Source organism: Nerophis lumbriciformis, linkage group LG13 (genome assembly GCF_033978685.3).
Source record: "Nerophis lumbriciformis linkage group LG13, RoL_Nlum_v2.1, whole genome shotgun sequence".
Classification (NCBI taxonomy): Eukaryota; Metazoa; Chordata; class Actinopteri; order Syngnathiformes; family Syngnathidae; genus Nerophis; species Nerophis lumbriciformis.
Window position 1 is genome coordinate 43,032,921 of NC_084560.2, and position 13,265 is coordinate 43,046,185.

At 39.7% G+C, this 13,265-nt stretch overlaps 1 protein-coding gene across 2 annotated transcripts in view; it reads right to left on the reverse strand.

Moving 5' to 3' along the window:
• The window catches only part of upf3a (UPF3A regulator of nonsense mediated mRNA decay), a 19,572-nt gene extending 8,147 nt beyond the window's left edge, over positions 1–11,425 (reverse strand). For both annotated transcript variants that reach the window (XM_061970742.1, XM_061970740.1), the window contains exons 1-8: positions 11,239–11,425; positions 4,061–4,167; positions 1,574–1,680; positions 1,417–1,515; positions 1,208–1,318; positions 484–539; positions 257–415; positions 67–194 (exon numbers count right to left, since the gene is read on the reverse strand). In XM_061970742.1, coding sequence (XP_061826726.1) covers positions 67–194; positions 257–415; positions 484–539; positions 1,208–1,318; positions 1,417–1,515; positions 1,574–1,680; positions 4,061–4,167; positions 11,239–11,370 — 899 coding nt within the window. In that variant the 5' untranslated portion in view covers positions 11,371–11,425. The remainder of the gene's footprint in view (positions 1–66; positions 195–256; positions 416–483; positions 540–1,207; positions 1,319–1,416; positions 1,516–1,573; positions 1,681–4,060; positions 4,168–11,238) is intronic.
• Positions 11,426–13,265: the final 1,840 nt, after the last annotated feature.

The following is a 13,265-nucleotide window of genomic DNA, read 5'->3' on the forward strand; positions in this document are numbered from 1 at the left end:
TGTCGTTTGTCCTTCTACGGTGGCGTCACACACACACACACACGCACAAAAAAACACCACGCTTACTTTTCCTTGGGGTCCTTTGACTTCATCTGTCCGCCTGATTTGTCCCACTTCCCTCTGTCCGTCTCCTCGCTCTTGTCCTTCGTGCGGTCAGAGTCGGCGTCCTCATCCCGGTCGCTCTTTTTCAGGAGCTGGAAGCGCACCGTTTAAGCGCCGCAGTCGCAGGAAACACAAAATAAAACACCGCTTTTACCTTAATTTTGATGTCTTTGTCTGATAGTTTCTTCTGCTTGTCCGTCTCTTTGCGTTTGCGCCTCTCCTCCTCGCGCCGCTTTCGCTTCTCCTCCTCCCGTTGGCGCTTTTTCTCGAACTCCCGTCGACGGCGCTCCTCTCGCTTTTCCTCTCGTATTCTCTGTTTGTTATTGTTGTTTTTTTTTTAAAATCATCAAAACCCACTAGCAGGTGTATGTTTTGTCTTACCTGTTTCTCCATCTTCTTGTTTTTGATGTACTCCAGCAGGGGTGTAGTCCTTTTTGCTGAAGCAGCAGAATATTAGGGACAGCTCTTAGTAAGATGTACATATGAATACCACAATCACACCTGAGTGTTATTACACTAAACCAGGGGTGTCAAACACATTTCCATTGACTTATGGCTTGTACCGTATTTTCCGCACTATAAGGCGCACCTAAAAACCACAAATTTTCTCAAAAGCTGACAGTGCGCCTTATAACCCGGTGCGCTTTATATATGGATAAATATTAAGATTCATTTTCATAAAGTTTCGGTCTCGCAACTTCGGTAAACAGCCGCCATCTTTTTTCCCGGTAGAACAGGAAACACCTCCTAGGTAACACATGAGCCAATCACCACGCCCCTACGCCAGCCTGTACCTACCCACTCTGTGCCCTATATAAACCATGGTATGTGAATGCTTCCATTAAAATCTCCTGATGATTGAGGGAACCCCCTCATGAAACAGGCCTGTAGAGATGAAGTAGTCTTGTGATTTTTTTCCCACACATACATATATATATATATATATATATATATATATATATATATATATATATATATATACGGTTACCTTGCATGCAGTCGGCTTTTGGCACCTGCCCAAATTTTTATGCCCAATACAGTAATAATAAGTCAAAAAGTTGGACAGCCCTGATCTAGGGTATTTTTGGAAATGCAGCAACGTTACCAATAAGTTCCTTGGTTTTGGCTTCGATTTCCACCAACAGAGTCTCTGGATTGGCCATGGACTTCTCCTCATCACAGGAGTAGTTCTCCAAGAAGCGCTTGTATTCCGGGTCTAAAGAAACGATGACATTAAAGCACCAAACACAAAGTTTCATGATGTACGTTTTTCTCTGCTCGTTCATAAATTGCACGTAAAGAACATCTCATTACCTTCATCGATACTCCCAGCTTTAGCATCTTTCTTCTTGAGCTTCTTCTTGGAGATCTTCTGGAAGGGGGCAAACTCTACCACAGCAGGGAACTCCTGGCCTGGAACAACATCTGTAAAGCTGACATTTACTTCTAAAGTGATGAAATAAAAGATCACCTTTGTTATCGATGAAGACGTAGCCATCGAATCTGTCGCGAAACAGAAGGATGTCCTCCTGGTTTTTGAAGTTGATGTAGGCTCTGCAGAAGAGGTGTGGATACAGACTGCGGACACAAGTAGGATTGGTAGAGTGACAGGCCTCAAATTTCAACTTTTTAAGGTCAAGGCAAGTGTTGCCTTAAAGGAGGGCTCATCTTTTAGGGCACCAAGGCAAACATTATTTTCTTTCAAAGCGTACTATATATTGTATATATCCTCTTAAGCCCCAAGCTGTTTGTTTACATGCTTTTTTTTATTTCTCTTTGCTATTTGGGTTTATTGGACCCTAATTAGAATAAAAACTAAGAATCATCTTTTGATATGATGTACTTAGTCCATAAGTACACAAATGTGTACGTCATGTTTAGTGACATGCTAATTCTTATTTTTACACTTTTTTTTTTCCAAATTCCATTGTATGTTATCATCTTCTGACACCACCAGATGGCAGTATAAGTGTCCACATAAGTGGCCATAAGACCCCAATTCAGTAGTGTACACAATTTTGGAAATAAGAGCTAAAAGGTGCTGTCCACGCAATAAAATATATATATATAAAAAGCTGACAAGTTTAAAGGCATCATGTAATGACAAAAAGCTGACAAGTTAATATTAATAATGAATTTATATATATATATATATATATATATATATATATATATATATATAGATATATATATATATATATAAATATATATATATATATATATATATGAGCTAAAAGGTGCTGTCCATGCAATAATATATATATATATATATATATATATATATATATATATATATATATATATATATAAATCAATCAATCAATGTTTATTTATATAGCCCTAAATCACAAGTGTCTCAAAGGGCTGCACAAGCCACAACGACATCCTCGGTACAAAGCCCACATAAGGGCAAGGAAAAACTCACCCCAGTGGGACGTTGATGTGAATGACTATGAGAAACCTTGGAGAGGACCGCATATGTGGGTAACCCCCCCCCCCCTCTAGGGGAGGGTTACCCTACTATATATATATATATATACATACATACATATACACACATATATATATATATATTATTGCATGGACAGCACCTTTTAGCTCTTATATATATATATATATATATGTATATGTGTATATATATATATATATATATATATATATATATATATATATATATATATATATATATATATATATATATATATATATATATACACACACACATATATGTATATATACACACACATATATATATATATATATATATTATTGCATGGACAGCACCTTTTAGCTCTTATATATATATATAATATATATATATATATAAATTCATTAATAATATCAACTTGTCAGCTTTTTGTCATTACATGATGCCTTTATCTCCATTTTTACATTTTGATAGAGGGAGGTATTTAAATTTTTTTTTGTTTTTTTTGTTTAAGTTATGTACATGTAGATGTTGTATGGGGACAGATCCATTAAGAGTTTGAGCAGAAACATGTCATATAGGAATCAACTATACACAATAAAACATTAACAAAATGCTGTGTCACATGAATGTTTTTTACCTTTGTGACATGAAAAAAACACAAGTAATGTATAAAAACCTTGCGTTTACTTTTTGATATTAAAATACAACACTAGGCAGTTTGGCTAATAAAGATGAAGTCTAATAAACAAGCTTTGATCTTCTCTTGGTTCAGTACAATAGTTTGGCCAACAACAAAAATAAACAGGAGCGATACCTCTCACTTCGAATACACAATCTTCACAGCCTTCGTTCAGTTCAATGAGATGACAAAACATTTGAGCGAGTATTGATGTTATCTGAACACTGATACAGTTAGCAGTTAAATAAAAGAGGAGTGAGCATCCCAGTCAACAAAGTAAAGACTTTATAAACAAGTTGTGACAACGTTCACGACACATCGCCTGCTGCAAAACATCAAATAGATTTCTCCTTCGCTGTTTACTTTTAGTGTGGGGACAAGTGTCTCCAATATTGTCCACACCTGTCTCCATCTAAACACAGCAGTACGGTCTTAACCGCACGGAGGGAAAATTACGTTAAACCAAGCGCTTGGCTCCTTTTACTCCGAGGGGAAATCTCCGGAGCAAAGTCCGTGTAGTTAGTCCACCATGATTATCAAGCCAAACGACGCTATTGTGCATGCGCCTGACTTCCTGTTGCCTAAAATGCATTAATAAATGAAGTTTTTTTCTGTAATTAAAAAATTAGACTGTATTACTAACCGTCTGGAATTTTATCGCAAATTATCATTATACCGTTTATTGTTACATCCCTCGTCCATTAACAAGTAAAAAGTCAAGGGCAGTCACAGATGTTGGTCAATTATTTAGGGCGTTACGGCAAATGATGAGGGCGGTCGCCGTGGTTAAATTCGAACACTGGAGTAAAAAAAAGGGGTTGTTATTGTACAAAGGATGAGAAAAATACCTCTGATCGGCCGGGAAGAACTCAAAGTAGTCGTAGGACGGCAGCGGGCTGAGTTGTTCTTCCAGCTGCTCCTTAGACAGGTGAGGGGGGAGTCTTCGAATGACCACCTGCAATCAGGCAGTTACAGAAGATACATGACCCCCCACTAGGGTTGTTCGGTATACCGGTACTAATAAAGTACCGCGATACTAATTGATTGAAATCGGTACTATACTGCCTTTGAAAAATACCGGTACCGTTCTTTCTTGTGAATGCAGCTGTGTTGCGGTGACTACAGAGCCCTTCAGTAGAAGCATTTAAGTCCCATCTTAAAACTCATTTGTATACTCTAGCCTTTAAATAGACCCCCCTTCTTAGACCAGTTGATCTGCCGTCTCTTTTCTGCTCTGCCCCCCTCTCCTGCGTGGAGAGGTTATCAGATGACGCGCTAGCTGTTTAAAGTCGGGACCCAGGGTGGACCACTCATCTGTGCATCAGTTGGGGAGGTTTCTGCGCTGCTGACTTGTCTCCACTCAAGATGATCCCCTGCTGGCCCCACTATGGACTGGACTCTCACTATTATGTTAGATCCACTATGGACTGGACTCTCACTATTATGTTGGATCCACTATGGACTGGACTCTCACTATTATGTTGGATCCACTATGGACTGGACTCTCACTATTATGTTGGATCCACTATGGACCGGACTCTCACTATTATGTTAGATTCACTATGGACTGGACTCTCACACTATTATGTTAGATCCACTATGGACTGGACTCTCACACTATTATGTTAGATCCACTATGGACTGGACTCTCACTATTATGTTAGATCCACTATGGACTGGACTCTCACAATATTATGTTAGATCCACTATGGACTGGACTCTCACTATTATGTTAGATCCACTATGGACTGGACTCTCACAATGTTATGTTAGATCCACTATGGACTGGACTCTCACTATTATGTTAGATCCACTATGGACTGGACTCTCACACTATTATGTTAGATCCACTATGGACTGGACTCTCACACTATTATGTTAGATCCACTATGGACTGGACTCTCACTATTATGTTAGATCCACTATGGACTGGACTCTCACACTCTTATGTTAGATCCACTGTGGACTGGACTCTCACTATTATGTTAGATCCACTGTGGACTGGACTCTCACACTATTATGTTAGATCCACTACGGACTGGACTCTCATTATTATGTTAGATCCACTATAGACTGGACTCTCACTATTATGTTAGATCCACTATGGATTGGATTCTCACTATTATGTTAGATCCACTATGGACTGGACTCTCACACTATTATGTTAGATCCACTAAGGACTGGACTCTCACACTATTATGTTAGATCCACTATGGTCTGGACTCTTACTATTATGTTAGATCCACTATGGACTGGACTTTCACTATTATGTTAGATCCACTATGGTCTGGACTCTCACACTATTATGTTAGATCCACTATGGACTGGACTCTCAGACTATTATGTTAGCTCCACTATGGACTTGACTCTCCCTATTATGTTAGATCCACTATGAACTGGACTCTCACACTATTATGTTAGATCCACTATGGACTGGACTCTCACTATTATGTTGGATCCACTATGGACTGGACTCTCACACTAGGGTTGTTCGGTATACCGGTACTAATAAAGTACCGCGATACTAATTGATTGAAATCGGTACTATACTGCCTTTGAAAAGTACCGGTACCGTTCTTTCTTGTGAATGCAGCTGTGTTGCGGTGACTACAGAGCCCTTCAGTAGAAGCATTTAAGTCCCATCTTAAAACTCATTTGTATACTCTAGCCTTTAAATAGACCCCCCTTCTTAGACCAGTTGATCTGCCGTCTCTTTTCTGCTCTGCCCCCCTCTCGCGCTAGCTGTTTAAAGTCGGGACCCAGGGTGGACCACTCATCTGTGCATCAGTTGGGGAGGTTTCTGCGCTGCTGACTTGTCTCCACTCAAGATGATCCCCTGCTGGCCCCACTATGGACTGGACTCTCACTATTATGTTAGATCCACTATGGACCGGACTCTCACTATTATGTTAGATTCGCTATGGACTGGACTCTCACTATTATGTTAGATCCACTATGGACCGGACTCTCACTATTATGTTAGATTCGCTATGGACTGGACTCTCACTATTATGTTAGATCCACTATGGACTGTACTCTCAAACTATTATGCTAGATCCACTATGGACCGGACTCTCACTATTATGTTAGATTCACTATGGACTGGACTCTCACTATTATGTTAGATCCACTATGGACTGGACTCTCACTATTATGTTAGATCCACTATGGACTGGACTCTCATTATTATGTTAGATCCACTATGGACTGGACTCTCACACTATTATGTTAGCTCCACTATGGACTGGACTCTCACACTATTATGTTAGATCCACTATGGACTGGACTCTCAGACTATTATGTTAGCTCCACTATGGACTGGACTCTCACACTATTATGTTAGATCCACTATGGACTGGACTCTCACACTATTATGTTAGATCCACTATGGACTGGACTCTCACACTATTATGTTAGATCCACTATGGACTGGACTCTCACACTATTATGTTAGATCCACTATGGACTGGACTCTCACACTATTATGTTAGATCCACTATGGACTGGACTCTCACACTGTTATGTTAGATCCCTTATGAACTGGACTCTCACACTATTATGTTAGATCCACTATGGACTGGACTCTCACACTAATATGTTAGACCCACTATGGACTGGACTCTCACACTAATATGTTAGATCCACTATGGACTGGACTCTCACACTAATATGTTAGATCCACTATGGACTGGACTCTCACACTATTATATTAGATCCACTATGGACTGGACTCTCACAATATTATGTTAGATCCACTATGGACTGGACTCTCACACTATTATGTTAGATCCACTATGGACTGGACTCTCACACTATTATGTTAGATCCACTATGGACTGGACTCTCACACTATTATGTTAGATCCACTATGGACTGGACTCTCACACTATTATGTTAGATCCACTATGGACTGGACTCTCACAATATTATGTTAGATCCACTATGGACTGGACTCTCACACTATTATGTTAGATCCACTATGGACTGGACTCTCACAATATTATGTTAGATCCACTATGGACTGGACTCTCACACTATAATATAAAAGTAGATTCCATGAAATGCTCAGTCATTCACAAACACAGATGGGGCGAGAGTCACCACTTTGTCAACAAATGCGTGAGCAAATTGTTGAACAGTTTAAGAAAAACCTTTCTCAACCAGCTATTGCAAGGAATTTAGGGATTTCACCATCTACGCTCCGTAATATCATCAAAGGGTTCAGAGAATCTGGAGAAATCACTGCACGTAAGCAGCTAAGCCCGTGACCTTCGATCCCTCAGGCTGTACTGCATCAACAAGCGACATCAGTGTGTAAAGGATATCACCACATGGGCTCAGGAACAAATCAGAAACCTACTGTCAGTAACTACAGTTAGTCGCTACATCTGTAAGTGCAAGTTAAAACTCTCCTATGCAAGGCGAAAACCGTTTATCAACAACACCCAGAAACGCCGTCGGCTTGGCTAGGCCTGAGCTCATCTAAGATGGACTGATACAAAGTGGAAAAGTCTTCTGTGGTCTGACGAGTCCACATTTCAAATTGTTTTTTGAAACTGTGGACGTCGTGTCCTCCGGACCAAAGAGGAAAAGAACCATCCGGATTGTTATAGGCGCAAAGTGTAAAAGCCAGCATGTGTGATGGTATGGGGGTGTATTAGTGCCCAAGACATGGGTAACTTACACATCTGTGAAGGCTCCATTAATGCTGAAAGGTACATACAGGTTTTGGAGCAACATCCAAGCAACGTTACCATGGACGCCCCTGCTTATTTCAGCAAGACAATGCCAAGCCACGTGTTACATCAACGTGGCTTCATAGTAAAAGAGTGCGGGTACTAGACCGGCCTGCCTGTAGTCCAGACCTGTCTCTCATTGAAAATGTGTGGCGCATTATGAAGCCTAAAATAGCACAACGGAGACCCCCGCATACCTGCCAACTTTTGAAATCAGAAAAACCTAGTAGCCAGGGTCCAGGGGCCGCAGGCCCCGGTAGGTCCAGGACAAAGTCCTGGTGGGGGGTTCAGGTTTCGCCCCCCTGACGCAAAATGATTATTAGCATTCAGACAGGTTAAAATGTTGCTAAAACCATCACTTTTCTATCAGTCACAGTGACTTTTCAAAACAAAAATATGACAGCAAAAATCATATGGGTTGATTGACATGTTTATTCTGTAAGCTAACTTCAATAGTTTGAAATTATTTTGACAGTTAATGCCAGTTATCCTGTCAACCTTTCACAAGACTTCAATTTGTTAATTGAAAGTATAAACAGTATAAACACTTTTTACAGTAAACAAATGGTAAAACAGTACTAAACAATTCCATTGGTGTCATTATTAACTTTCTGTCCAAGCTTGTATAATCTACTGCCTTGTTCAATTGTAAAAAATATTCTGTGCCTAAAATTCACATTTCTATCACAATTATCATACTGTAAACATGGTAAGCTAACTTCATTAAAATTAATAGTCCTGTCAATAGCATGGAATTACAATTCTAATGTAGTTTTTTTGTAAGCCTTTCAAAAGAATTCAAAATATGAAAAATGAATGAAAATTAATTGAAGCCATCAGACACTTGAAAAGTGGCACATCACATCTCTAATGTAATCATTTGAACTTTTCAACAGAAATAGCACTGCAAAAATATTAAGGACATACTTCTGTATTTTGGTAGTTATGCTGTCAACATTTAACAAGATTTCTTCAACTTGGACTTGAAAGCATAAATAGTATAAACACTTTGAACAGTATAACAGTACTAAACAATTCCAATAGATAACATTGGTGTCATTACCTTTTTGTTTGCTCAATTATTGCCTCCGTAAATAAAACTTCGGCATTTATCACATCCAAAGAATCTGGGCGACGAAAAACGTTGAAAGTTTTCCACTTGTATCGCTAGCAACGGCATTAGACTTGTGTTTTTTTGTCCCAACGTGGTCTTTTACATCGCTAATTCCTCCGTGTCCGATCGAAAAATCTTGTCTGCACAAGGTGCAATTCGCGTAGTTTTCACCCTTTTTGGAACGGATAATTATTCCCGGATAGGCTTTTGAATATTCTTCACGGAATGACTGCAGTTTTCTTTTCGGTTTAAGACTCGTATGCGATTTTTCTCCGGCTGATTCCATGATCGTTCGCTCGTTTGGAAACAATGGCAACTGGTGCCTCGTGCTTGGCAGCGGTGCTATAAATAGCCTCGCGCATGGCATTCGGAATGGCTCGATAGGAAGTTACGGGAAGCAGTGTCGATTGTCATTGTTGTTACGCGATTTCGTGAATAAAACTTAAAAAAACTTAAAAAAAATTTAATTAATGAAAAACCGTATTTTTTATCACTGCAACCGTAACCCGGAATAGGTTGATGAAAACCGTACTAATTACGGGGAAACCGGAGTAGTTGGCAGGTATGCCCCCGGACTGTTGAACAACTTAAGCTGTACATCAAGCAAGAATGGGAAAGAATTCCACCTGAGAAGCTTCAAAAATGTGTCTCCTCAGTTCCCAAACGTTTACTGAGTGTTGTTAAAAGGAAAGGCCATGTAACACAGTGGTGAACATGCCCTTTCCCAACTACTTTGGCACGTGTTGCAGCCATGAAATACTAAGTTAATTATTATTTCCCAAAAAAATAAAGTTTATGAGTTTGAACATCAAATATGTTGTCTTTGTCGTGCATTCAATTGAATATGGGTTGAAAAGGATTTGCAAATCATTGTATTCCGTTTATATTTAACGTATTTTCCGCACTATAAGGCGCACCTAAAAACCACAAATTTTCTCAAACGCTGACAGTGCGCCTTATAACCCGGTGCGCTTTATATATGGATAAATATTAAGATTCATTTTCATAAAGTTTCGGTCTCGCAACTTCGGTAAACAGCCGCCATCTTTTTTCCCGGTAGAACAGGAAGCGCTTCTTCTTCTACGCAAGCAACCGCCAAGGTAAGCACCCGCCCCCATAGAACAGGAAGCGCTTCTTCTTCTACTGTAAGCAACCACCCGCCCGCGTAGAAGAAGAAAAAGCGCGCGGATATTACCGTACCGGTACGTTTCATTTCCTTTGTGTGTTTACATCTGTAAAGACCACAAAATGGCTCCTACTAAGCGACAGGGATCCGGTTCATGAAAAGACGCAATCTCTCCATCCGCACACGGATTACTATTTCACAGCAACTGATATTCCTGTGAACCGCACTGTGGATACAACGGGAGCACGTACGGTGAATATTCGCACCACAGGGAATGAGAAGTCATCCTTCACTGTGGTTCTAGCTTGCCATGCTAATGGCCAGAAACTTCCACCCATGGTGGTATTCAAAAGGAAGACCTTGCCAAAAGAGAACTTTCCATCATAAAAGCTAACTCGAAGGGATGGATGAAGAAAAGATGAGCGAGTGGTTAAGGTAAGTTTAAGTTTACGCGAAGAGGCCGGGTGGCTTTTTTCACGCAGCTCTGTCCATGTTGATATACGTATGTTTGTGATTGCACATTTGCGTACATTTTGGGAGTGAACAGAGTTGTTAGAACGCTGGTTTTTAATATATTATTAAAGTTTGACTGACCTATCTGACTGTTTTTTTTGACATTCCTTTAGCGCAGTTAGATGCGGCTTACAACACGGGGCGGCTTATAGGTGGACAAAGTTTTGAAATATGCCGTTCATTGAAGGCGCGGCTTTTAACCCAGGGCGCCTTATGGTGCGGAAAATACGGTACATCTAACACAATTTCCCAACTCATATGGAAACGGGGTTAGTATTTGTATTGGAATGCAAGGATGTACCTAATGAAGTGTCCGCGAAAGATAACTGTTAAACGCGTTCGTGTACTTTCTCAACTAAAGTCATTTAGGTGCCAATATCGGCCAAAAAGAAAGATGAAATAAGGTAAAATTCAGGTGAAAATAGACGTTTCTGGAAGCGAGTCTCTGTCCGTGGTGCTGAATGCTTCCCGCCGTCCGCCATGTTTGTTTCCCCCCGCAACATAAACAATAACAAGAGAAGGAAGCTTCCGTCGTACCTTGGTAAAAACCTCCTTCTTTTCTTCTTTCTGCTTGGGAATGTTGTCCAGCTCCCCCGAATTGTCCCTGAACTTGATCTCAACGACGCCCTTGTCCTTGCTCGCCGTCATTTGCTCTTTTTCAGACCTCATCTCGATCCATTTCTCGACTTGTTTTCTCCCCCCCCCCCCCTGCGTCTGCCTTTGTGCTGTGTTCTCGCGAGATGAAGCAAATCTCGTTCGTTTTATGAAGGCGTGTTAAATAGTTGCTTTGTGACGGGAAAACGTATTAAAAAAAAACAAGTTGAAACATGCATCACTTACTTTTTTATTATCAAAGACAGCAAAATAGAAAATATATTATTAATACAACTATTAGTCACAAAAATGGCTTACTTAAAATTATACCCAAATTCTCACATTGGTTGAATGATGTCAAGTTATTAATAAAAAGTAGAAAAGCCTTCAAATTATGTTTATTGGAGGGATTTAAATATGTTTGAATAAGTGAAGTTTTTATGTATTTGTATCCATTTTATTTTAATCTCATTTGTATTTACTTTAACATGTTTTGTTTATATGCGTATTTTATTTTATTTGTTTTATATTTCTATGTAAATTGTTCAACCTGGGGTAAAATTTTGAATAATATTGTATTGAAATTGGCTTAATGTGTTCAATTAAAAAAAAAAAAATTACATTTTTTTTTAATAATTTGTAATTATTGGTGAACCAAACCCTGTTCTTATGGGTTTTGCAGCTAACAGGTTACTTACAAAAACGTTTTTATTGAACATTAGAAAACCTACTTTATTTAAAAAGTATATTTTTGGATGTTATTCGTATTTGTACAAATGCACATTTAAGATTAAAATGAATATTTAAAATCAAATATGCTATTTTAGAATATTTGTGCATACTATTGAAATTTGTTTGCACTCCTACACATACAGTGGGGCAAAAAAGTATTTAGTCAGCAACCGATTGTGCAAGTTCTCCCACTTAAAATGATGACAGAGGTCTGTAAATTTCATCATAGGTACACTTCAACTGTGAGAGACAGAATGTGAAAAAAAAATCCAGGAATTCACATTGTAGGATTTTTAAAGAATTTATTTGTAAATTATGGTGGAAAATAAGTATTTGGTCACTTCAAACAAGGAAGATCTCTGGCTCTCACAGACCTGTAACTTCTTCTTTAAGAAGCTCTTCTGTCCTCCACTCGTTACCTGTATTAATGGCACCTGTTTGAACTTGTTATCTGTATAAAAGACACCTGTCCACAGCCTCAAACAGTCAGACTCCAAACTCCACTATGGCCAAGACCAAAGAGCTGTCGAAGGACACCAGGAAAAGAATTGTAGACCTGCACCAGACTGTGAAGAGTGAATCTACAATAGGCAAGCAGCTTGGTGTGAAAAAATCAACTGTGGGAGCAATTATCAGAAAATGAAAGACATACAAAACCACTGATAATCTCCCGCGATCTGGGGCTCCACGCAAGATCTCATCCCGTGGGTTCAAAATGATCATGAGAACGGTGAGCAAAAATCCCAGAACCACACGGGGGGACCTGGTGAATGACCTGCAGAGAGCTGGGACCAAAGTAACAAAGGTTACCATCAGTAACACACTACGCCGACAGGGAATCAAATCCTGCAGTGCCAGACGTGTCCCCCTGCTTAAGGCAGTGCATGTCCAGGGCCGTCTGAAGTTTGCCAGAGAGCACATGGATGATACAGCAAAGATTGGGAGAATGTCATGTGGTCAGATGAAACCAAAATAGAACTTTTTGGTATAAACTCAACTCGTCGTGTTTGGAGGAAGAAGAATACTGAGTTGCATCCCAAGAACACCATACCTACTGTGAAGCATGGGGGTGGAAACATCATGCTTTGGGGCTGTTTTTCTGCGAAGGGGACAGGCCGACTGATCCGTGTTAAGGAAAGAATGAATGGGGCCATGTATCGTGAGATTTTGAGCCAAAACCTCCTTCCATCAGTGAGAGCTTTGAAGATGAAACGTGGCTGGGTCTTCCAGCATGACAA